The sequence below is a fragment of the Medicago sativa genome, chromosome 5 (assembly GCF_051527215.1).
Source record: "Medicago sativa cultivar Bolivia chromosome 5, Bolivia_mono, whole genome shotgun sequence".
NCBI lineage: Eukaryota > Viridiplantae > Streptophyta > Magnoliopsida > Fabales > Fabaceae > Medicago > Medicago sativa.
Genome location: NC_140753.1, coordinates 56143514 through 56169808, shown reverse-complemented (window position 1 = coordinate 56169808; position 26295 = coordinate 56143514). Strand labels below are relative to the sequence as shown.

At 35.3% G+C, this 26295-nt stretch overlaps 2 protein-coding genes across 3 annotated transcripts; both read left to right on the top strand.

The window, feature by feature from the left end:
* Positions 1 to 4842: 4842 nt before the first annotated feature.
* Positions 4843 to 9571, top strand: LOC146923284 (uncharacterized). Its single transcript, XM_085716056.1, has 3 exons — positions 4843 to 5336; positions 6252 to 7344; positions 9152 to 9571. The coding sequence occupies exons 1-3, from the start codon at positions 4948 to 4950 to the stop codon at positions 9440 to 9442; spliced, it is 1773 nt and encodes a 590-aa protein (XP_085572182.1). The 5' UTR covers positions 4843 to 4947; the 3' UTR covers positions 9443 to 9571.
* A 7617-nt stretch (positions 9572 to 17188) lies between these two features.
* Positions 17189 to 26039, top strand: LOC146923283 (ubiquitin-activating enzyme E1 1-like). Of its 2 annotated transcripts, none has more exons than XM_085716054.1 (7): positions 17189 to 17280; positions 17476 to 17825; positions 19517 to 19734; positions 22117 to 22911; positions 23608 to 24476; positions 24586 to 25018; positions 25226 to 26039. In XM_085716054.1, the coding sequence occupies exons 2-7, from the start codon at positions 17489 to 17491 to the stop codon at positions 25820 to 25822; spliced, it is 3249 nt and encodes a 1082-aa protein (XP_085572180.1). In that variant the 5' UTR covers positions 17189 to 17280; positions 17476 to 17488; the 3' UTR covers positions 25823 to 26039. The 2 variants fall into 2 exon arrangements, with proteins under 2 accessions (XP_085572180.1, XP_085572181.1); XM_085716055.1 differs by having other exon boundaries at positions 17473 to 17825.
* The last annotated feature ends 256 nt before the right edge of the window (positions 26040 to 26295 follow it).

The window sequence follows — 26295 nt, the reverse complement described above, 5'->3', positions numbered from 1 at the left end:
ATATAACTCATACTTGCACACAACAATTAAGCGTCTTGTTTGATCCTCCGTAATAGCTTCAAAGTATTTGAGTAGATTGCAATAGCATTTGGAAAATTGCTGTTCACACATTCCATATGGCTGGGACACACATGTAAAATACCCTTTTACCCCCTCGGCAGTTAACTGCCGAGGAATTTGAAATCCGGCTGCAGTTAACTGCCGAGAATTTCCTCGGTAGTTAACTGCCGAGTATTATGTTTCGTCAGAAACAGGAAACCTGCTCCCCTACACACTATTTTCATCAACTTCCATATCAAACTCATCCATTCCCCCCAAATCCAATAATTTTTTTCTATCAAATCTTCCCCCAAATGATTCAAACATCAAGCCTAGAATGATTCAACACACTTTTGACGTAAAAAAAATAGGTATTGTGCATTTTATTCGGTTTATTTTTTGTATATGTTACACTGTCATGTTGGTTTACAACGTCAGTCACGTAAGACTGTCATGGGGAATCTCGGTAGCTTACTGCCGAGGAAAACCTCGGTAGCTTACTGCCGAGGGAAACCTCGGTAGTTAAGTACCGAGGAACACTTAGGAAAATTTTGAAGGACGAAAAAATAGCCTACTGCCATTTTTTCAAAAAAAAAAAAAATTCTTTGTTTTTTTTTGTTTTAGTTCATTATGGCATTGATGTTTATGCATTAGTTAGTTGTTAATTCATATTTATGTGTTGTTTAATTATAGTAATGACCGAGAACGCGGAAGATGTTTCGGGAGAGACAAAACGTAATTTTGTCCAAATTTCCGGAGATGTCAAGCCGCCTAAGGTTGAAGTCAAACCAAACATTGAACAAGCTTCTAAATATGTTAGCCCCGGTGTCGTCCCACTTCAAGCCCACGAAGTGGACACGGCTAGGTTTTTTTCTGACGACATTAAGTTTCAAGATAGAGAATAATTGCTTGGGTGGGTACGTTGTCAAGCAAATAAGGCGGGATTTACAATTGTTACACAAAGATCAAGCTTGATCCATCCAATATTGCGCCTAGTGTGTGAAAGGAGTGGAGCTCACAAAGTGCCTAAAAAAAACCAAAGCATGCGACAACGGGCTCAAGAAAATGCGGGTGCTTGTTCATGATTAGTGGATATCAAAGTACGCAAACAAAGGAATGGGGATTGAACATTCTTAATGGAGTTCACAACCATGCGATGGAGCCGGCTTTAGAAGGACACATTCTTGCCGGTAGATTAAAGGAGGATGACAAGAAGATTGTACATGACTTGACCAAGAGCAAGATGCTTCCAAGAAATATTTTGATACACTTGAAGAACAAAAGACCACATTGCATGACAAATGTGAAGCAAGTGTACAATGAACGTCAAAAAATATGGAAGGCAAATAGAGGTGACAAGAAGCCGTTGCAATATCTAATCTCGAAGTTGGAGGAGCACAACTATACTTATTACTCAAGAACACATGGTGAAAGTAATACAATCGAAGATATCTTTTGGGCTCATCCAACATCCGTTAAGTTGTTTAACAATTTTCCAACGGTTTTGGTTATGGACTCCACCTACAAAACCAACTTGTATAAGATGCCAATGTTTGAGGTAGTTGGGGTAACTTCGACCGATTTGACATATTCGGTTGGGTTTGGATTCTTGATGCATGAGAAAGAGGAAAACTTTGTTTGGGTTTTAAAAATGTTGCGTAAAATTCTTACTTCAAAGATGAATATGCCTAAGGTGATTGTTACCGACAGAGATGGGTCTTTGATGAAAGCGGTTGGAATTGTTTTCCCGGAAAGTTATGGTATGAATTGTTACTTTCATGTGCAAGCAAATGTTAAACAAAGGTGCGTCTTAGATTGTAAATATCCTATGGGAAAAAAAGGATGGGAAAGAGGTGAGTAATCGCGATGTTGTCAAGAATATCATGAAGGCATGGAAAGATATGGTTGAATCGTCCACTCAAGAGTTATATGCAAATGCATTAGTGGAGTTCCAAGATGCTTGTAGTGATTTCCCACCTTTCCTAGCCTATGCCATGACCACCTTGAATGAAGTGAAGGAGAAAATAGTGAGGGTATGGACAGACCGTGTGTTGCATCTTGGTTGTAGATCCACCAATAGGGTAGAATCGGCTCATGCTTTGGTGAAGAAATATTTGGACAATAGTGTGGGTGATTTGGGTACTTGTTGGGAGAAAATACATAACATGTTGTTGCTTCAACACACTGCGATACAAACAGCCTTTGGTCAGAGCGTTACCGTGTTGGAACATAGATTCAAAGATGTCACTTTGTACTCCGGCTTAGGTGGTCATGTAACTAGATATGCTTTGGACAACATTGCTATGGAAGAGTCACGTTGTAGGGAAACGTTGTGCATGAACAAGGAAATTTGTGGTTGTGTTCAAAGGACATCTTACGGCTTACCATGTGCATGCGAAATTGCAACTAAACTCCTTGAAGAAAAGCCAATTTTATTGGATGAGATACACCACCATTGGCAAAGGTTACGCATGGGAGAAGAAAGTAATGAACTTGGTTTTTCGGTGGATGATGAGTTGAAGGGTATTGTAGAACGTCTCAAGAAACTCCCTTTCCAAATGAAGCTTGAAGTCAAGGAGGCTTTGCGGCAATTGGCATTTCCTGAAACCACCATGATGTCTCCACCACCACAAAAAGCAACAACCAAGGGAGCCAAGAAAAAAGTGGACATTGCGAGGTCTAAAGGAAGAATTACATCCACTAGCCGGATCCCTTCTTCTTGGGAGGTTGTTGATTCCCAAAATCTGGATAGTCAACCGTCACCATCACCAACAACATCATCATATAAAAGGAAAAAAGGTGATCGTCTTGGTAAAGCACCAATTTCCCCACTTCCACCACCTTCTCGGTATCCAAAGCCTAAGGCTATCCCGGTTATGAGGCATATTGATTATATGCCACGCTTCATGCTTCCATTTATTGAAAAAGTGGTGGATGTTATTGGCGATGGACATTGTGGATTCCGGGCTATAGCCGAGTTCATGGGCTTAACCGAACAAAATCATCTCATGATTCGTACACATCTTATTCAAGAATTGAAAGATCATTGAGATGATTATGTTGAAGTATTTGCGGGTGAGGATCGTTATAACTACATTTTAAATGGCTTACATCCTCCCGCAAATACAAAAAGTTGTGCACATCTTGTTGATAAGTGGTTGACTTTTCCGGACATGGGGCACATTGTTGCCAATTATTACAAAAGGTGTGTGGTTGTGTTGACAAATTTTGAAGTTGGTAACTCGGAATCTTTTTTTTCCACTAAGAGGGCCACCACCGCCGGGTAAGCAAAAAACTCCCATCATGTGCCTTGGGGTAATTCCTAATCACTTTGTGCTTATTTACTTGAGGAATGGTTGTCCACTACCTCCATCATCTACGGAGTGGCACAATCACAAGAAACAAGATGCGGTGACTTGGGAAGATGAGTATTTGGATCAACATGAGTTATTCCGAAAGCTCATGGCTATTGAAAGTGGAAACAAACCGCCAAAACCACAAAAGGAATCAAACAAAGCGGTGCCTATTTTGTTGGACACTCCCGAAAAACCAAAGCAACAATTTGAAGTTATTGCGGAAGATGAGGAAGATTTTATGTCACTTGATCTTCTCCAATCACTTGGCCTTTAACAAGGGATTTTTTGTCGGTGTTAGTCCTTTTTTTTGGTAGAAATTACACCGACGTATATTTTGGGGTCAAAATTGTAATGCCAATTTTTTGTGGCCAATATATAAGTAACATTATGTAATTGATATTGATATATATGATAATATGACTTTTATTGACTTGAAACTAGTGCAATACTTATTTATAGCTTATTAATGTTTACGCATTTGATTTATTCGTTATTACATTCCATTTAATTTTGTTCTAATCTATGATTATTTTGTTAAAGCTTTTGTCAAGTGAAACATGTCAGAGGTTGCAAGAATTGAAGGTTGTGTTAGGTATTGCTCGTTTAAAAAGACGGTTAAGGTTATGATAACACCGACAGACTCTATTGATGATTTGAAGACACAACTTAACACTTATTTTGAGCATCTTGGTGAAAATCAATATACACGTCACTTGTCTGCTCTAATGCCAATGATAGACCTAGGAGAAGATAGAGATGAATTCACATGGAAAACGGCAAGCTATATGCCTTGGATTATTAAAGACGATAGCGACGTCGGATTTATGTTTAGGAATATGGTGGAATATATATATATATATATATATATATATATATATATATATATATATATATATATATATATATATATATATATATATGTTCGTTCCATATGCAATTGTAATGAATGTAAGTAGGGATTTAATTTAATGATGTGTAATGATGTGTAATGACTTGTAATGTGTTGTTTGATTATGGACACTATGTTCCGTTTTGATGAATTTCAAACTTTTGTGTGGTTTGAACCAAATGTCGGTTTGATTTAATTATGGACATATGTAAAAGATATTGTATTTTTCTTGTTTATGACCGAGTTTCATTGTTGTATAATTTGAATTGCCTATGGAAATGCAATGGTGAAATTACAGGTCAAAACTGGCCTAAAAACGGCTTGGTAAGGGTTAGCATTAATGCAGGACCTGCTGTCTGCATAAATGCTTTCCTCGGCAGTTAACTACCGAGGAATTCCTCGGCAGTTAACTGCAGCCGGATTTCAAATTCCTCGGCAGTTAACTGTCAAGGGAGCAAAAGCGTATTTTACATGTGTGTCCCAGCCTTCTCTAATGTCTGAAGAGCAATTTTCTAGCATTTGATGCATTTATTACTAGTGACTAGTGAAGTGAGTACTAACCTCGCAAAACACGTTGAAATTAGTATCATCCCCACACTACCACCCACCACCTTTTGGCCTTTCTTCCCTCAAATCACCACCATACTCCACCTCACATTTCCAATGGCTGCAGCCTTAGAGTGTTGGCCAACTCGCACCACAACCACCATCACTGATGAAGACACAGTTGAACAACAACAAGTCCTCATGAAAACTCACCACAGATCAGAAGCTACTTCTTCTTCTCTTTCTCTTCCTTCTAAAGACTCTTCCATTCTCATACACAAGAACAAGTTTCATAAACTTGGTCGTAATCTTTCTGATGCAATCACATCTTTCAAAAACACACTCAACCTTAATAATAATACTAACAATCCTGAGTCTCCTCCTTCTTCTAAGAAACTTGCTTGGGCTTCTGTTCTTCGTAATCTTACTCAACTTTATCCTGGAACTCAGCTTCCTGATAATCTTATCTCCAACATTCGTAATCATTACAATTCTCTCCCTCTCAGGTACCTCTCTCTTCTCTTCATTTTCCTAGTGATTGTAAGAAGCCAATTATAATAGAGTTATTAGATGTTATGTTGTTGTTATTGTTCTTACTATTTTGATTTTGATAGATTGGAATTAACTGAATTAAAATGACGATATACACTAATTTTGGTTCTTGATTGTGTGTTGAGACTTGCTCTATAAGTCTTTGAATGTATCAAAATTACAAAAACAGCTAAATGTGTCTTTTTTTAGCATGTTTGGTCCTCAAATGTGTCATGTGTTGTTAGTTATTTTGGTCCTTGAATTTGTCATTTGTTGGTTAATTATAGTTAGTTAGTTTGTGTTGTAGAGTCCCGCATCGGTTGAGAGATGGTCTGAATCTGAATAAATGTTTATAAGTAGGGACAATCATCACCTCATAAGTCGGTTTTGTGGGGTTTTGTTAGACGCAATCACGATTTCTAAGTTTGTATTAGAGCTCTACTCCAAGATCCGTTTCCGCTAGCGGACCACGCATCAAGGCCAATAGTGATGGGCGTGAGGGTTTGTTTGTTCATAATGGGGGCAATCTTCACCTTGCAAGCTAATTTTGTGGGGTTGTGTTGAACCCAACCACAATTTCTAAGAGTTTGGTCAACGAATGTCTCATCAGTTTGTCAGATGTTTTTGTAATTTCAATACGTACAAGGGATATAGTGATAGGTCTTACACATTTAGAGAACAAAGTGACGGTTTACTTAATGAAATATTGATAAAATGGGTCTTATTGTATCTCATTCTCACTTTTTCTTATAAATTTCTAAGAAAATCTTGATTTTTTAGCATAACACAACAAAAGTAAACATGGGTTATGATGATTGTGTCTATTTGTTTATTAAAAATGTTTTTTTTTTTTTTTTTTATGTTTGTGTTTTTTTTTTTTTTGTTTATAGTTATGCACAGGCTGAATTTGATATGAAGGATGTGTTTCTTCACATCAAGTTGATGGAACAAGCATTGGAAAGTGATCAGCCTGCGATTTTGATTCAACAAGAGTGTGGTGGTCGTGATGGTGAGGTTCAGGCTCAGGGGTCTGTTTTGAAGCTCAATTTTGCTTGCAACGCTCTCATTTCATGGCCTGCAATGTCGATTGCATTGGATAGTTTCTCCATTTGTAGCAAGAGGGCACAGATCTTTGAGAAGAAAGGTTTCACCTTAGGGGTTGTTCTTCTTGTAGTTAGGTCTGGTCATGAAAAATTGGTCAAGACCCGAGTTGAGAATGCTTTGAAATTTGCGATAAAGAAGCCCAAAACCGGTTCTGTGAATGTGAAGCTTTCATTTGGACTTTGTGGGTGTCAGGAAGAGAGTTTCAAGGGGAGAGAATTAGGGGAGATTGGAGAAGATAGTGGTAGTGGAAAGGAGTTTGAGAATTCTAGCCAAAAGATCCAGCTTCAGATGCCTTTGCCTACCTCATCTTTCATTGTATCGGTCGATGAATGGCAGACGATAAAGTCAGGTGGTGATGAGATTGAGAAATGGTTGTTGAATGCTGATTATGTTGAGTTTACAGAACAGATTGGACCTAATTCTTATAAAGGGATCTACATGGGGAAAAGAGTTGGAATCGAGAAGCTGAAAGGGTGTGAAAAAGGAAATGCTTACGAGTTCAAGCTCCACAAAGATCTTCTGGAACTGATGACTTGTGGCCACAGAAACATTCTGCAGTTCTGTGGCATATTTGTCGATGATAACCATGGGTTATGTGTGGTGACTAAGTTCATGGTAGGTAGATCCGTGCACGACTTAATGTTAAAGAACAAGAAGCTTCAGAGTAAGGATATTGTTAGAATTGCGGTTGATGTAGCTGAGGGGATCAAGTTTATGAATGATCATGGTGTTGCATACAGAGATCTTAATACGCAGAGGATTCTGTTAGATAGGCATGGGAATGCTTGTTTGGGAAATATGGGTGTAGTCACTGCCTGCAAGAGTGTTGGAGAAGCAATGGAGTACGAAACTGATGGTTATAGGTGGCTAGCTCCCGAGGTTTGCTTCTATTCATTCCCTTTTTATTCATGTTAATAATTGTTGCAAGTATCGAAGATTATGTCGCACAAATATGCGTCCTAGCTATACATAATTGCCTTTAACACACTGACTGTGATGTAGACATGATACAAGTATCAGATACAATATATATCGGATACGGTATTTGTGTGACACCATCTAATAATGATTTGACATGAATTTGTAATACTGTCTGCAAAGATTGACTCATAATGATTTGTATCTAAGTATAGGGTGAGAAAATACTAATTCTCTTATGCTCATGGATTTACTATGAGTATGCATTTTCAATCATATGCTCTCCTTGTGTCATATAAGTGTTGTTTAGGGTAATGCACACTTATTAAAAAATGATTAGTTATGTTATTGTTCATAGTACACTAATTTGTTAAGACTATAATACTCACATTAATTGGAGTTGCTGAAAGTAGCAGTTGTGAAGTAGTTAAGTGGACTATTAATTAAATTAGGGTAATATTGAAAAAAGTTAATAAGTATTGTCTTGGTATTCTAAAGTGACAAATAGTTTGCGACATGCAAATATTTCAAACATGACACTTATAATGAGATGGAGGAGTAGAACCTTGTATATGAACCCTTATTCTCACTGATTAAAAGCAATAATAAGATGAAATTCTATCAAACATGGGGGAAAAAAATCTGCTTGAGATGCTTATTTAGCCAACTTAGCGTTCTCCTCAAGGAAGTTCAGAGCTTTACTAATTTACGATGTTATAACTAGCTATCTGACACTAAGAAAGTTTCTTAAAAATTTCATTTTATCCCACAGGTGTTCAAGGAAGAATTGCAGCTATGTTCTTACTGATTTCCTTTTTTGGTGTTTTCTTCTTCTTACGTAATATGACCAAGTTGTTATGTGAATTTTCTTATTTGTCTTCTCTGTTGCTGTGTTTGTCCTTGTATACACTAGCTAGTTCAAAGAAAATTCCAGTATAGTGTCTTGATTATTATCTCTTTTTTATGCTCTTATGGACCAGTACAACACGAAAACGACATGCTAGTAGTTGAGCCGGAGAGAAACTTACAGTAATTTTTTTGTCTCAAAAATCGTTGTTTAGATACATTGTATGTGAAGCAGCATCAAATCAAACTAGCTTACATTTGAAAAAAGTTTATGTCACTCGTCCTGACATCATTGTTTGAGCATGCCTAACATATCTTATTAATTTACTTTTTTTGCTTTCCCTTTATAATGCATGCATACCATTATTTAACCACTAACCACTCGTGTATATTATTATACACTAGTATGCTTTATGTAATTGTGATTATACCAGAATTAATTTGAGAATGGAGCCCGCATGTCTCAAGCCTTTGATATGGTCTTTTTCACAGTATTATAGTTATTTGTCTTATTGATGAAGATGATCAGAATGCCCTCACACCTTTTTTTTGAAGAATGAATGCCCTCACACCTTATGCGCAGACCCGAAAAGAAAAAAAAAAACTATCTATTAAAGGTGTTCATTCAAAGAGAAAAGTGAGAACTTAATAGACAGTACATAAAAAAATTTACTCGAGTACCAAATAACCATATAGTTTTTGGTTGTTGTGCATAAATAAGTTGGTTTTCAATTTTCATGCTTTATTGACTAGTCTTCCAAGAGAAAATGTCTTTACATATCACACAAACACACCAATTCACATGAATGTTGGTGACACTCTTTGATTTGTATGTTACAAGTGCTTAATTAAGTTGTTTATCCAAACATGACCCTAGTTCGTGCTAACTCTGTCTCCTCTTCCTTTTTTGGGTTGAAAACAGATAATTGCAGGAGACCCTGAAAGCGTGACAGAGACATCGATGAGCAATGTTTATAGTTATGGCATGGTAATTTGGGAGATGGTTAGTGGTGAGGCAGCATATTCTGCACTTTCTCCTGTGCAGGCAGCAGTTGGCATTGCTGCTTGTGGCCTTAGACCTGAAGTTCCCAAGGACTGCCAACCAAACCTAAAATACATTATGACAAAATGCTGGAACAACACCCCTTCCAAACGTCCTCAATTCTCCGATATTTTAGCCATATTGCTGCAACCATACAACAAAAATAGGTAATTTATATGTATATAGCCTTTGATGAACCTAAAATGTTGAAAGAAAATTGTAAAGTTAACATATAGAAATGAGTTTGTCGTGTTTATATAGCAGTTATGAAGATATATAAATTTTTCCACTTTTATCTTAGGGAGTTGTCATTAGTTGTGGTTAAGGATCAGAGAGGGGTTTGATTCCTATTGAGGCCACAAAAATTCCTTTAGTTGTGTATGACTCGTATTTATTGATAAGTGAACGGTCACTCGAGTATAGGAGTAAACATGTAAACTGAAATATAGTAATTAAACTTAAGTTGTAGTTTGTAACCTAATCAATTATTAATCGAAAGTAAAACAGTCACGCTGTTATCGAATTCGTCGACATAACATGATCGATTTAACGCCATGATCAATGATGTTTAATTAAAGAGTGTTGTGTAAGAGATCCAAAGTTCGATCTAGGATCTAGGCTTCGACCCTTGCTACTTAAAAACTCTCCACTCTTTGAACAAATTAACCACTAACACTTACCTTCTATAAATAAATAAATAAAATGAATCACAGAAATATTATCTAGTGAAAACCATGATAATTTTGTGAGGAATAGAAAAGGCAAAACATAACACGTTTTGAGGGCCAACAAGTGGTTTTTTTTTTTTTGAAGGATGGGCCAACAAGTGGTTATTAGTTAGTTTTTCTTTTGTTTTGTTTCATGGAGGCTGTCTTAATGGGATCAAAAAGTGGGTTCCATTTGATTCTGTGTTTCTTTAGTGGGGAAATAATCCAACCATTTCAGGTGCGAAGTGACACATTCTTGTTTGTGTGGGATACAAGGAATTTTACACACACACACACACACACACACACACACACACACACACACACACACACACACACACATATATATATATATATATATATATATATATATATATATATATATATATATATATCTGCTCCCATTATCACATTGAGCCTAATTTTATGCATAAGGACAGAGTATTTCATTAAATATTTGTTCATTGGTGGGGTGGTTAAATCAATCTGCGTCAAATATTTATGTTATGCATGCATATTACTTTTGAAGTTATCTAGTGAATCCTTCGTTTATTTACTTCCTTCGATTGCAACAATAGCGGGATTGGATTCTCAGCGGTGATTGCAGAGTTCAGTGAAATGTCCATTAAAAAAAAAATGAAAGCATAGAGCATTAAATGTAGAAATTAGGAGAGATAAAGTGTTTAACTGTATTGATAGACACTACAGAAAAGTAGAGATTTCTTCTCTCAAAAAAAAAAGAAAAGTAGAGATTTCTACCGCATAAAATCCTTTCCCAATAATAGCACTACAATCCTGTCAAATTTTGTGAGATCCCTATAAAAGATTTTATTTATAATCCACATTTCCTATCGAGTTTCAAAAATTAAGGTCAACATGGATGGATCTAGGAATTTCGAGTATGAATGCATGAATGAAAAAAAATGATGGTTTATTACTATCAAGCAAAAATTTGAAGATTACAAATATATACACCAAAAAATTGAAGATATCTCAACATTTCCAAATTATAATTATATTGTGTCTTTATAATTATATTGTGTCTTTATGTTTTTGAAATTGTTTTCTATCTTTCATTTTCAAAATTATCAAAAGTATATTTCACTATTTAAATGACCAACCAAGTATTCAATAATTTATCTCTCACATTGTTGTGTACTTAATTGAGGTGATTGCGGTGCCCCAAACACCCTTACCGTAGATCCGTCATTGACCAACAAACGATATGTTTTATTTGTTAAGGAGTATCAAGTTAAAATTCTGAACGAAACAATCGTAATTAAATTTTATTCGTCTCTCGGCCGAACTCGAGATTATTAAGATTCATTTATCCTTAGAAGAAGAAAATTCAAACAAAGAAAAAAACTACAGGTAAACACCTCTACAAAATGGAAGCAATTCAAAATGTATTGAAGTATAACAACGATCGTATGTTGAAGTCAATCACATGCTTATGCTCTTTGATAATAATGCTTCCACTTTTGCTAAACAACAATGTGCAATAGCAAATTTCATTAGTGGGCATCTAAAAAAGGGTGAAATTCGGATTCCAAAGTGAAAGGTCCAAAAACTGTAAAGTGTCATGGCTCCATCTTGGCCTAGCCGTTTGAAACTCAGAAAAAGGAAATCATCCACATTATAATAGTGGTAAGTAACAATGGGCATGTTATCTTGTATTATGATAAGGTAAACAATATTTAATCAATAAGTATAAAGAAGCATAAATTCCATATGAAATATAAACAAGGCAATTCCTTTTTTAGCTTGTATTGTTAATATTATCATTGGATTTTGGGCGATGCATCAAGTATTACTGATGTTGTTTTTATTTTTATGGAAATTAATCATAGTATTTCATTGGAAATAACTTTAGCATTAAAATCAGAAACATAACTCAAAATTCATCAATAAGGACAAAATATGGCCACTCTAGCTAGCAATTGAGAAGTTATTTTAACTTGTTGCCTCATATACTGGCTAATGATACTATCCAAGTTGAAAACTTGTGCTATACATAAATTGTTTGTCTTAATGACATTCCCAAAACCATCACTTCTTACTGAAAATCTTAAGCCATTTTAGAGAACATTGTGGAAGAGAAAGGTATTAAACTACAATTTAGCATTGTTGTCTTGTCATCCTCGGACAGATGGACAAGCAAAAGTAATTAACAAGCTTTTGGAGAATTTACTTCGAAATTTTTGAAAGAATTTGAAGCAACGTGATTATATCCTTGCACAAGTTGAGTTCACTTAAGATAAACAAATCAAGCCATCGATAAATGCTCATTTGAGGTAATTTATGTTATGCGTCCCCTTCTATTAGACTTAACCCTTTCAAGCGCTCTACAATACAATGTAAATGTAGAAGATAGAGCAAATGAAATCAAAAATTTGCATGAACATGTTCGTGAGGGAATTGAAAAGCGAAATTCAAGGCATAAGACTTGGTGAGAAAATATAATTTGCAAGTTTCATGTGTTCAAAAAATGAGACTTGATATGGATACAATTGCAAAAGGACAAAGTTATCCCCAAAAACCTATGATCCTTTCAAAAGTATGCAGAATATCAATGACGGTGCCTCCAGCATGGGAATAAGAAGTGACTTTAGAGTCTCTACAACCTTCTGTGTTGTCGATCTTTCACATTATATTTACGATGAAGAAAATATTGGTTAGAGGGTATCCAATCCGAGGAGAATGATTAAGAATAATGGAGAATAATATAGAAGCTCCGTGAATCGCTAGTAAATGAATACATAAGAAATATGACAAACGTCAAAATATATTTACTTTGAGTGTCTATAGTTTTTTATATTTTCAAAAAGCCCAGGATGAACTCTCGATAAATAGGTAGGTTGGAGGAGAGTTTTTTCCTCCCATCCCTTGCTCTTAACACTCGATAAAAAACTTGTCTCAAACCCCCAATCAATGATGCGTATGAAAAAAGATATTCATTCTCATCCTCGATGAGGTCAAGTTTCCCTTCACCATGCCAATAATTAGGGCCAGGTTTCCCTACCCCACATACGCATTAATATGAAGAAACTTTTTTTTAGGAATTGTGTATTCAACGTATTGAAACTTTAAAACTGAATTTCTTTTACATAAGATTTATAAATTATTCATAAATAATTTCTTTTGTTAGCATAACCATAAAATAAAAACTATTAAAACAATTTTTTATTAAGAGGATATTAAATTCAAAATATACATCGTATATGAAAAAAAATAATGATTATGTAAATAGAGAATAAATACATTTTAATAATAGATGTGGGGTATAAATCAACTTCCTTTACTCTGTCTGTAACTATAAAAAGCGAGAAGAGCTTGAACCCATCTTGGCCCAAGCAAAAACAGTTTTCCCCGTTAAAATTCTGGTGGGTATTTATAAGTTGAACCCGTTAACATGCTTGTAAGAGACTCGAACTATTTAAATATGAGTCCCACATTTTGATCTAAAGTGCTTGCGAAGAAACAAAATTATGTTATGATAGCTCATAATCGCATCAAACTATATCTTAAAGCTTTGTTTTTAGAGTTTGGTGGAAAAGAGATAAAAGGAGAACTGTGAGGATAAATGAATGAGTAAATGAAATGAAAAGGGTGAATAGCTCCTCACCTTAAAAATTATGAAACGGGAAGGGTAGACTAAAACTCTCTAGTATGAGGAACTAAAGAAATAGATTGGAGGAGAATTTTGAATAAACTTTCAAATTCATTAATTCTCTTTATAATTATCTCAAAATCAAGAAGCATTACTTACAAGTATTTTAATCTCATTATATTTAAAAACACTCTTCTAACAAAAGGCGAGGAATTCTCTTATATATATTTGCCTTCACCTATTTCCTCCTAATTCACAAACAAAGTCTAATTAAGAGTATGTTTGGATGAGGAAATATTTTGAGGTAATGTAATGTTTTGAGGGAATTCAAATCCTTCTAGTTAAATTCCATTTGTTTGGATGATTAAATTGTAGCATTTACAAATTCATAGAAAAATATGAAGTATTTTGTTCAAGTTAAATTTAGATAATTTTAAATGATACCTAAAAGTTAAGAATTTCAAATTTCTTCCTTCTTATAATTTTCTCAAATACTACAAGTTCGTCCCCATTTTTTTCAAATTTTTTCTTTTTGACCCCTATAAATTTTCAAAAATTGCAAATTGGCCCATATTTTATTTAATCTACAAGTTAACCCCTCCAACTGTACAATTGATCCCTCAAATTTTATCAATTAGGCTTTATCTTTTAATTTTGCTTACATGATTCTAAGGGACCCAGAATCCACGTAAGCTTTTGTCTTATTATGTGAGCTGTCTCTACCACTGCATCTGGTAGATCAACTATTTTGTCTTCTTTCGTCTACGTGTAAACGACGTCAGGAACGAGAAAAACAAACAACAGATTATTTCCCTTTCAGCGACGAAGATTCAAAGTACTTTCCAACAACACTGTCCATATCAGACAGAGGGCCAACGCTCGTGATTGAAGTTTCTCAACTACTCTATTTGCAATGACACTCTTCTCTAGTGTCTCTCAAATCACTGCCTATAAAAGGACCTGAAGAAGAAGTAACAAGACTTTGCTATTCAACTGTGCCATTACTCTGTCAAATTTAACAACACAAAAGCACTTAAGATTTATTTCAAGTCTTATCTTAGAAATCCTAGGGAGTCTGTTCATTTGTTTAGTTTATGCTTACTTGTTAGAATAAGCGTAAGAACAAATTAGTGTGTTTGCAGTTGGGGCTAACACTTTAGAAAGTATGTCGCCTGTGTGCTTGAGCATATAAGTCTCTTGATGAAACCTTGAGCACTTAGGAGTCTTAATCAGTGAGGATTGAGCAAAGGGAGGTCTTAAGCAGTGTGCTTAAGCAAGGGAAGTCTTTAGGTAGAGTCCTAGAGCATAAGTCTTTAGGTAGAGAGTCCTAGAGCAAAGAAGTATCTTGCAGTTGTGCTTGAGCATAGGGAAGTCTCTTGGAAGTGTCCTTCAGCATTTTGTAATCAGTCGTGATTATAGTGAAATCCTTTGGAAGTGCAAGGGGACTGAACTACTCCATAATTGTATGATGAACTGGTATAAAATTGATGTGTGTCTGCTTTCTCTATCCCTGTCTCTTTATCTTTGTGTTTTGTATTTATCTGCTGCACACATACTCTGAATCAAAATCTATATACCTCAGATTCTGTCCAGGCTATTTAACCAAAGAAAAAGAAACCCACGAAAAAGCTTACACAATTCACCCCTTTCTTCTTGTGTGTTTTTCGCAACTTCAGAAAATATTACAAATGTCTCAAAATCATAGGTAATTGTTCTAATACTCATTTGTTATGCTGGTAAAACCTACTCAAATTTACTGAAAAACATGCTAAGAATATCATAAAATGACATGTCATCAGCTTCGACAATAATTTGTAGACAAATCGATGTACGTACGAATAATTTCCATTAATATTTAAAAATTTAAAAATTGTAATCAAAATTATACAAACAAACATAATAAAATACACACACGTTAGCGCGGTAAAAAGAGCGAACAGACGGGGACAATAATGTCTGTCTTTCCGCAAGTAGTAATAGTAATAGCCATAGTAATAGTAATAATAATTATAAAAAGGAAGGAAGTTATGCCATGAAACCCTAACTAAACCCTAAAAAAGTCCTACAATTTTACACTATTTTGTTCGTTGGCGCCAAAACCCTAGCATCTGAAAATGACAACCCTATCTTTTTTGTCTTTCAACAAAAAGACCCTGCTATTTGTATCCTTGGGCACCTAAAATGCATCCCAAATGTCATATTTCATGAGGAATACATGCAACAAGACAAGTGTCAAGAGGAATGAATGCATCAAGTCAAGTGTTATTCGTGCAATAAACCAAGTGTCATGACTCATGAGGAATACATGCAACAATCCAAGTGTCAAGAGGAATACTTGAGTAAGTCAAGTGTTACCCATGCAATAAACCAAATGTGGTAATTTGTGAGGAATGCATGCAACAAGCCAAGTGTCAAGAGAAATACATGCAACAAGCTAATTGTTACCCATGCAATAAAATCCTTGGGCACCTAAAATGCATCCCAAATGTGATATTTCATGAGGAATACATGCAACAGGACAAGTGTCAAGAGGAATGCATGCATCAAGTCAAGTGTTATTCATGCAATAAACCAAGTGTCATGACTCATGAGGAATACATGCAACAATCCAAGTGTCAAGAGGAATACTTGAGTAAGTCAAGTGTTACCCATGCAATAAACCAAATGTGGTAATTTGTGAGGAATGCATGCAACAAGCCAAGTGTCAAGAGAAATACATGCAACAAGTTAATTGTTACCCATGCAATAAACCAAGTGTCATGACTCAATAATACATGCAACAAACCAAGTATCAAAAGGAATGCATGCATCAAGTCAAATGTTACTCATGTAATAAACCAAGCAGGGTTGTCTTAACAAATTCATAGGCGGCCCAGTTTTAGTTTTATAAGGGATGAAAAAAAAATTAAATTATGGCCCCAAAACAAATAAATAAGTCATTTTAATTTATTTTTTTTTATTAAAAATCACACTTTGGTGGGACTTGAACCAGTGACCTCACACTCAACAGAAACAGGCTACGCAACTGCAGCACGCTAAACAAATTGAATATTTTTGCATTTTCGGGTTTTACATATAAAAAAAATATTTTGGGCTCCAAATTTTTTTTTTGGGCTCCAAAAAATTGGAGGCCTAGTGACATAGCCCAACCTCGACGGGCTATGGGCCGGCTCTGAAACCAAGTGTCATGAGTCATGGAATACATGCAACAAACCAAATGTCAAGAAGAATACATGCAGCAACGAAGTGTTGCCCATTCTATAACCCAAATGTCATGAGGAAATGCATGCAACTACCTAATTTTTATATAGGTCGAGTCATATAATCGAGTTATTCAATTCAATCTAATTCAGTCATACACTTCAATTAATGACTCGGTGCTTCGACCAATGTTAGTACTTACCGAGTCGTCGATGACCAATCCAAATTTTAAAAATATGGTTGTTAATATTATTACCAATTCGGCCTCCCTTCATTACTTGTTACTTGCTAGAAAAGTAAAACTAGAAGAACTCCAACTCAAACACATTTTCCTACAAAAATCCAGAAATACCCCTGTCTCTCTCGCTTTATAACCAAATCAAACCAAACCCTATTACGCTCTTTACACAGTTCCAAACCGAACGAAAGAAAAAGAATACGAAACTTTCTCTCTCAATTCCGATCAGATTCCATTCTTTTCTTCCTTATCGGTACGTTTCCAGATTCATCATCTTATTCCTATGTTTCTTAGGGTTTTTCAATTTTATCGATTCGCTTCTTAGGGTTTTTCAATTTCATCGATTCGATTCGATTCGAACTTAATCACTTTATTTTCATCTTCTTAATTTTGTTTTGTTTTTTTTGATATTATTGATGGTGTGTTTTTGTCGCCGCGTATTCAGCAGATTATTTCACCATATGCTTCCAAAAAAGAGACTTAGTGAAGGAGAAGTTGTTGTAGAAGAACCGATTAACAACAACAGCAACAGCGACTTAGGTTCAGTTAAGAAGGTGCGGAACGGTGAATCGACGGTGAACGAGAGTGACAAGAGTTTCAGTAGCAGCGGCGATAACAATAACAGTACCGGGAATTTGATTGCGGCGTCGAGTATGGCTTTTGGAAATTCTAACTCGCAGGAGATTGATGAGGATCTGCATAGCAGGCAGCTTGCTGTGTATGGTAGGGAGACTATGAGGAGGCTTTTCGCGAGTAGTGTTCTTGTTTCCGGGATGCGAGGACTTGGTGCTGAGATTGGTAATAATATGATCGCTCTTTTTAACTAACTTATGTGTTGTTGATTTGATAGATCTAGCTTTGTGTGGTAAGAAATAGCTGATAGCTGATAACATAGTTTATACTGGGTAGCTGATGATAAGATAGCTGAGAGCTGATAAGTAGTAAGCTGATTGAATTTGCAGGGTTTGATAAAATTTTATTAATATTAAATGATATAAAGAAATATGTTTACTTAATAGTTAATTTTTTCCTAATTAAAATAACAAGGGTAAAATTGTTAAAAAATGATAACCTATAAGCTTTAAGCTATGAGCTACTTGTTCGGTCGTGAGACTATGAGGTTTTTGTGCTTTAGTGTTATTGTTTAGGGGATGTTGGGACTTGGTGTTGAGATTGGTAATAAAATATTCCTTTTTTACTAATAAATGTGTTGATGATGTTTCTTGATTTGATAGATTTAGGCTTTATTTGGGAAGAAATAGCGGATAGATTTAGGCTTTATTTGGTAAGAAATAGCGGATATCTGATAAGTTAGGTGACAGCTTGCAGTGTTTGATGAAATTAACGGCTGAGCAATGCTTGTAATATTAAATAACATAAAAATATATGTTTAATTAATATCTGATTATTTTTTTCAATTAAATTAGCAGGGTAAAATTGAGAGAAAAATGTTAACCTATAAGCTACTTAAATTAGCTTATTAGAAAACGATATACGCTAGTAAAAATAAGCTATAATCTCATGAGAAAATGAAGGTTACCAAACATGTCCATTTTAGTCATATAAGCTTATAATCTATAAGCTATCTATCAATTATAAGCTATCTTATTGTACTTTCCAAACAAACCACTAGGCATGATTCATTTTTATTTGCTTTTCAAGATAGGGTACTTTATATGATAAACAATAGCAATTAAAGGGCATTTGAAAGGGAAACTTATTGGTTGTTTGAAGTTATCTCTTGATGCAAGTATTTATTTTAGTGTTTGGTTTTAATATACGGAATTTGGAACATGAACTTATTACGTTGAAGTTTGAATCTTATTTGAATTTATCTCTTGATATAAGTATTTATGTTAGTGTTTGGTTTGGATACTCGTGTAGCAATTATTTTTTATATGCCCATACTCCCATTGATAAACGTCTTCGGATAGCTTATAAGTTAACATTTAGTTGAACTCCTTAGAATAGCTTATTACTTATTAGACAAGTGTTCACGAGGTGTGTTTGAATATACATTTTATTGAAGAGATTATGAAATAGTATTTTCAACAAACGAAGAGGCAATAGGGTAAACTCTGCTTTGAATGTTAGCTTATTACAATAAGCTATCGGAGCTTAGGAAAATAAGCTGAAAATAGTCTGAATCTGAACATTTTATAAGCTATTTTTACAAGTATTTCTAAAATAACCTTCCGAATGCTACCTTAATAAAATCGCTCTCCAACCACACCCTAGATCTCTATGGTTATAGAACACTGTAAGGTTTATGGATCATGGCATCATGCATGCATCCCAATCCTAATTCCAAAAATGATAAAGGTACTAACATACGTCCCATTCAATTTAAAATCATTAATTGAGAGATCTTTGCTTTGCAATTTGAAATATTTCATTTGTCTCATGTTTTATTTTTAACAGTTTAGTGATAAAAAATTCCAACATGTCAGCTTTTTCTAATGCCTTGGATTGAAATTTACTGCATGCAGCAAAGAATCTTATTCTTGCTGGTGTAAAATCTGTAACCTTGCACGATGAAGGGACTGTAGAGTTATGGGATTTGTCCAGCAACTTTGTGTTTTCAGAAAATGATCTTGGTAAAAACAGGGCAGTGGCTTCTGTCAGTAAGCTGCAGGAACTCAATAACGCAGTGCTTGTACTAAGCTTGACAACTAAGCTGACCAAAGAACAACTTTCTAATTTCCAGGTACTTCTACTTTTGCTCTCTACTCAGTTTTTTTAATGCATTCGTATGTATATCTACCATATATAAAGTGATTGTGTATGGAATTGTAGGAAATGATTTTGCTTATTCACACCTTAATATTGAAATGACAAACTTTTAATCTTGCATTTTTATACGCATTCCCAGATCTTCCGTTGCATAGTTAACATATGCTACACTATTTAATGGATGCATATCAACTACAAAACCTGGCTATTATAATGATTAAAAAGTAGAATGCCATTGTGAAAATGAAATAAGATTATGGAGGCATTTAGTGCTAAGCCTTTGTTTCATCTTCACATGCTATATTGCTAACATATTTCTCTCTATTTGGTTTACATTTCTGGGTTATTTGCTTTTACTAATATCTTAATTGTACCGTGTACTATGAATCTATGATAAAGTGAGGAATGTGAGAAACTAATGAGAAAATGAGATCTGAGAAATCATGTATTTGCATTATGAATCTGTACAGGGCGAGCACATCACATATACTTGGAATTTATATTTCTGCTAGTTATATAATAGTACATGCTCAGCTCTTTTGTTATATTACTTATACAGCACGTGTGCAGACTCTAACATACTATTATCTGTAAAGACACGGATGTCCCAATGTGTATTTAGACTTCCTTTGAACTCTGAGATGAGGTGTTTTGAAACCAGTTAAAATAATAAAATAAATACGTTACTAAAGCTTGATAGGAACCTGTATTTAGTTTGGAATTTGAGGAAGTTCTCTTGACTACAAAACTAGAACTCTGCAAGTTTGTGCATTAATTATGTAGAATGGGATTTAAAGATTTCAATATTTGAAATTATTGAATGAAGGCTATTCATTTGCATAATAGGTGATTAATGTTTATGGAAGTCATTATTTTGGTGGCTAGGGAGTATGGTCTATTCTAATTCTAATGTTTACATTATTAAAATCATGGAAGATATAACTAATCATAATAAGATGGGAGGCGTATTGTTAAGAGAGTCATAATAAGATGAGGGGCATATTATTCTACGGGGTAAAATTTCACTCTGTTATTACTAATCATGGAATTATTAACTTTCTTTTTTTAGGAATATGGTGAGGATAGAACATTAGCAATTACCAATAGCTTTTCATTACTTGCTCTGTGCTTGGGCCACCATTATTAATCTAGTACTTGAGCATTTTCTCAGAACTGTATCTGTCATAAATAAGAGTGATATTTTAGCTCTTGGTTTTAGGTTTATATTAAATTGGTGATTAATGTTTACTGAAGTCATTATTTTGGTGGCCATTGTCTATTCTAATTCTAAAGTTTACAGTATAAAATAATTGAATGTATAACTAAGATTAATAATAGTATAGAAAAACCCAACTCATGAGACAGTTATGGTAGTTGCGAATTAGGAGAGTCGTGATAAAAGATGAGAGGCCCATTATTTACAAGAGAAACTTCACTCCTATTATTACTAATCATTGAATTGGTAACTTTTGTTCTTAGGATGTGGTGAGGGTAGAACATTAGCCATTACCAATTATTTTTCTTTAATTGCTCGGTGCTTGAGCCACCCTTATTAATCTAGTACTTGAGCTATTTCTCAACTTTATGTCATACTTCGGAAATAATGCCACTCGTCACATATCTTACAGAAATAATGCCACTCGTCACATATCATACATATTAGAGTAATATTTTAGTTATTGGTCTTGGGTCTATGATTAATTGGTTAATTTTTCATGTTATTTTTTTATGTCCCAAACATTTTTAAAAGAAGAATAGCTGCAAACCGGGTCACATGTATGTGACTATTGTTTTAAGCCAATATATTGTAGATAACATTTCTTATGAAATTTTGAAGTAAATGAGACGTATTTCTTGCTTAAAATCTTAAACAGCACAGTTTATGTATGTAATGTTAAAGTTTTTGGAAGTGTTAATGTAGATAACATTTCTTATATAATTTTGAAGTAAATGAGACATATTTCTTGCTTAAAATCTTAAACAACACAGTATATGTATGTAATGTTAAGGTTTTTGTAAGTGTTGATGTGATATTAGATGTTAGGTGGAATGACCGTCAACAATAACATGATTGGAGACAAGTGTGTTCATTACCTTATATTGTTGTAGACCGTCTATCACAGTCACACAATAATTCTGATGGTTACTTTATTTTTTATATATAATTGGTAGAAATGTGAAGGGAAATAACATCATTCTATTGTAGATCAATTAATGAAGTCATGTGAGAAGAGCTAGTTTGAATTTACTTGACCATTTCAGTAAAACTTGTCCTTCTTTGTAGTTGTATAGTGCGTCCATTTGTTTCTGACTTATTTGAATAAATTTAAATATTTTTATTATAACTGTCTTGTAGGCTGTTGTTTTTACTGAAGTCAGTCTTGAGAAAGCTGTTGAGTTCAATGATTACTGCCACAGTCATCAGCCTCCAATTGCTTTTATTAAAACTGAAGTTAGAGGTCTTTTTGGTTCCGTGTTTTGTGATTTTGGGCCTGAGTTTACTGTTGTTGATGTCGATGGAGAGGAACCACATACTGGAATAATTGCGTCCATCAGCAATGACAACCCTGCTCTAGTTTCTTGTGTTGATGATGAGAGACTTGAGTTTCAGGATGGAGACCTTGTTGTATTCTCTGAAGTTCATGGTATGAAAGAGTTGAATGACGGAAAGCCAAGAAAGATTAAAAATGCTAGAGCATATTCATTCACTCTTGAAGAAGACACCACAAACTATGGTGCCTATGAAAAAGGTGGTATTGTCACACAGGCCAAACAACCACAGGTTTTGAACTTCAAACCTCTAAGGGAAGCACTCAATGATCCAGGCGAATTTCTTCTTAGCGATTTTTCTAAGTTTGACCGCCCACCTATACTGCATCTAGCATTCCAGGCTCTGGATAAGTTCATTTCTGAGATAGGCCGCTTCCCTGTCGCTGGTTCAGAGGAAGATGCACATAAATTCATTTCTATCGCCAATAATATTAATGGTAACTTAGGTGATGGAAGGTTGGAAGATGTGAATCCCAAGCTTCTACAGCAATTTGCCTTTGGTGCTAGGGCAGTATTGAACCCTATGGCTGCCATGTTTGGTGGAATTGTAGGACAAGAGGTTGTCAAAGCATGCTCTGGCAAATTTCATCCACTGTTTCAGGTATTTGATATTTCTTGTTAATCCTTATATCCTCTTGTATTTTGAAATATTGGGCGCTGCAAATGACGTTAGCCCTTATGGAGGTATTTTGCCATTAAATTTCTCCCAAGTTAGCCAGCCATTTGAGTTTTGCTTGTTCTTTTTGCTGCTTCATTTGGGATTTCTAGAAGTAGAACTATGCATCTTCTCTAGTCTTTTGTATAAATAATTCTTGGGCATAATATTTTAAACAAATACAACTTATATCTGATATTGGATCTTTCGAAAAAAGCTTTCCAATATTTTGAGCAAGGCACTCGGTTGAAGCTGATGCCTCATAATAAGTGAAATTTGGTCTTGATCATCATTTAAATGTTTGGATTCTGGACCTCCTTTATAATATCCATGGTTTTCCCAAGCATTCATGCATTGCATGTTCTTCCCTCTGCCTGCACAACAATCCCTGTCTAACAGTAAGCCAAACATTGAGGCATTGTCAAAAGAGATTAAAACAGTTCAAAGATATACTTGGATTAATATGGTTTGCTTGGCATATAAAAATACCTAGTCTGTTGGTAAATATCATGTTTTTAACTTCTTTTTTCTTCTTGCGGTATTGAGTTCGCCCCCTCCCCGGAAATTATAATACCTTGCATTCCTTCCAGTCGAAGTTGTATTTGTGGTTTTTAACTTCTGTTTTTCTTATGATCTCTGCAGTTTTTCTATTTCGACTCTGTGGAATCACTTCCTACAGAACCATTGCATCCTAATGATTTAAAACCAATAAATAGTCGTTACGATGCTCAGATTTCAGTTTTTGGGCAAAAGTTACAGAAGAAATTTGAAGATGCTAAAGTGTTTGTTGTTGGATCTGGTGCACTGGGATGTGAATTTTTAAAGAATCTTGCCTTAATGGGAGTTTCTTGTGGAGGTCAAGGGAAGCTTACAGTCACTGATGATGATGTCATAGAGAAGAGTAACTTAAGCAGGCAGTTCCTCTTCCGCGATTGGAATATTGGCCAGGCGAAGTCCACAGTTGCTGCAACAGCTGCTGAATCTATAAACCCTCAACTAAATATTGAAGCTCTGCAGAACCGTGTTAGCTCTGAAACTGAAAATGTGTTTCATGATACCTTTTGGGAAAACTTGAGTGTTGTGATTAATGCACTAGATAATGTGAATGCAAGACTATACGTGGATCAGCGATGCCTATATTTCCAGAAACCACTTCTTGAATCTGGAACTCTTGGAGCTAAATGCAATACCCAGATGGTCATTCCCCACCTAACAGAAAACTATGGTGCCTCAAGAGATCCCCCTGAGAAACAAGCACCGATGTGTACTGTTCATTCATTTCCACACAACATTGACCACTGCTTGACTTGGGCTCGATCAGAGTTTGAGGGTTTGCTTGAGAAAACTCCAGCTGAAGTAAATGCATATTTATCCAACCCAAGTGAATATACTAATGCTATGAAGAATGCTGGTGATGCTCAGGCAAGGGATAATTTGGAGCGCGTTCTTGAATGCTTGGACAAGGAGAAGTGCGAGGCTTTTGAAGATTGTATTACTTGGGCCAGGCTTAAGTATGTTTGCTTGATAATATATGTTTTATTTATATTAATTCTTGCCGGTGTATATTAGTTTTATCTGTATCTGTATGTCCTACACTCAAGCATGGTTTTTTATTCACAGGTTTGAAGATTATTTTGCTAACCGAGTGAAGCAGTTAGCTTATACTTTTCCTGAGGATGCTGCAACTAGTACTGGAGCTCCATTTTGGTCTGCACCGAAACGATTCCCTCGTCCACTGCAGTTCTCCTCCTCTGATCCAAGTCATCTCCAGTTTCTGATGGCAGCCTCTATACTACGCGCAGAAACATTTGGTATCCCTACCCCTGACTGGGTGAAAAACCCTATAAAGTTGGCAGAAGTTATTGATAGAATGATAGTACCTGACTTTCAGCCAAAGAAGGATGCAAAAATAGTGACAGATGAGAAGGCAACCAGTCTCTCTACTGCTTCTGTGGATGATGCCGTTGTTATTGATGATCTAATTGTCAAGTTAGAGAGATTGCGGTCAAATCTGCCACCAGGATTCAGGATGAAGCCAATCCAGTTTGAGAAGGTATATTTTTATTTTTTCTTCTGACAGAATATTCACCTTGTTGCTTGGTGAAGCCCTTTCTTTTTTGTAATTGTATTTGTTGGTTTCAATAAGCAATTTTGGAAGTTTGTACATGCTTAGGATAGAATCTGCCAATCTGGGTTCACAATACATAATTTATTTTTTTAAATCAGAGCTGACAAAAAAATTTCTACCTAAAAATTGCAGGATGATGATACAAATTACCATATGGATGTGATAGCTGGGCTTGCCAACATGAGAGCACGCAATTACAGCATTCCTGAAGTTGACAAGCTGAAGGCCAAGTTTATTGCTGGGCGGATCATTCCAGCGATTGCAACCTCAACTGCTATGGCCACTGGCCTTGTCTGTCTGGAGTTTTACAAAGCTTTGGATGGAGGGCACAAACTCGAGGACTACCGAAACACCTTTGCCAACTTAGCACTGCCCCTCTTTTCCATGGCTGAGCCAGTTCCGGCAAAGGTCATCAAGCATCAAGATTTGAGTTGGACTGTGTGGGACAGATGGATTATAAAAGACAATCCTACTCTCAGGGAGCTTCTTGATTGGCTGAAGGAAAAAGGTTTGAATGCTTATAGTATTTCTTGTGGAAGTTGCCTGCTTTTCAATAGCATGTTTCCTAGGCACAAAGAGCGGATGGACAAAAAAGTTGTAGATTTAGCAAGGGATATTGCCAAGATGGAAATCCCTTCATACCGTCGTCACATAGATGTTGTTGTGGCTTGTGAGGATGGCGATGATAATGACATTGATATCCCTCAAGTATCCATTTATTTCCGTTGAGCTGTTTTCATACAATCAGTTGTGTCTGAAACATATCTTAGTTAGAAAGACAGTGTTTGACTTTAGTGTTCCTTATTCGTAGTGCCTTCAGGCACGGCGACAAACATTGCTGACCGTCTCAGTTCATATTTGAGTTGAAAAGCAACTTCGGTTTATGTTTATCATTTGTTTGCTTTGAATAATTCTTTAGTTAACCAATGTTTCTTGAGATGGTGAATTACTTACGTCTACGTTATATCTTCTGCATCTGATCTCTTCTAATTCTATTTCTCGACTACTACTAGTAGGAAATGTGCTTAATTGAATTGCTCTTGGTCCATGGTGGACTAGGTAGAGTGTCCCACAATTATATGTTGACGAGTAGTTATTAAATTTTTTCCTTTTAAATGTCTTATGTTAGTACAGCTATGCTATTTGGGTATATGAAATATTCTGCTGGTTTTTTTTATTTTTTATTTCTATTTGAGGAGGCT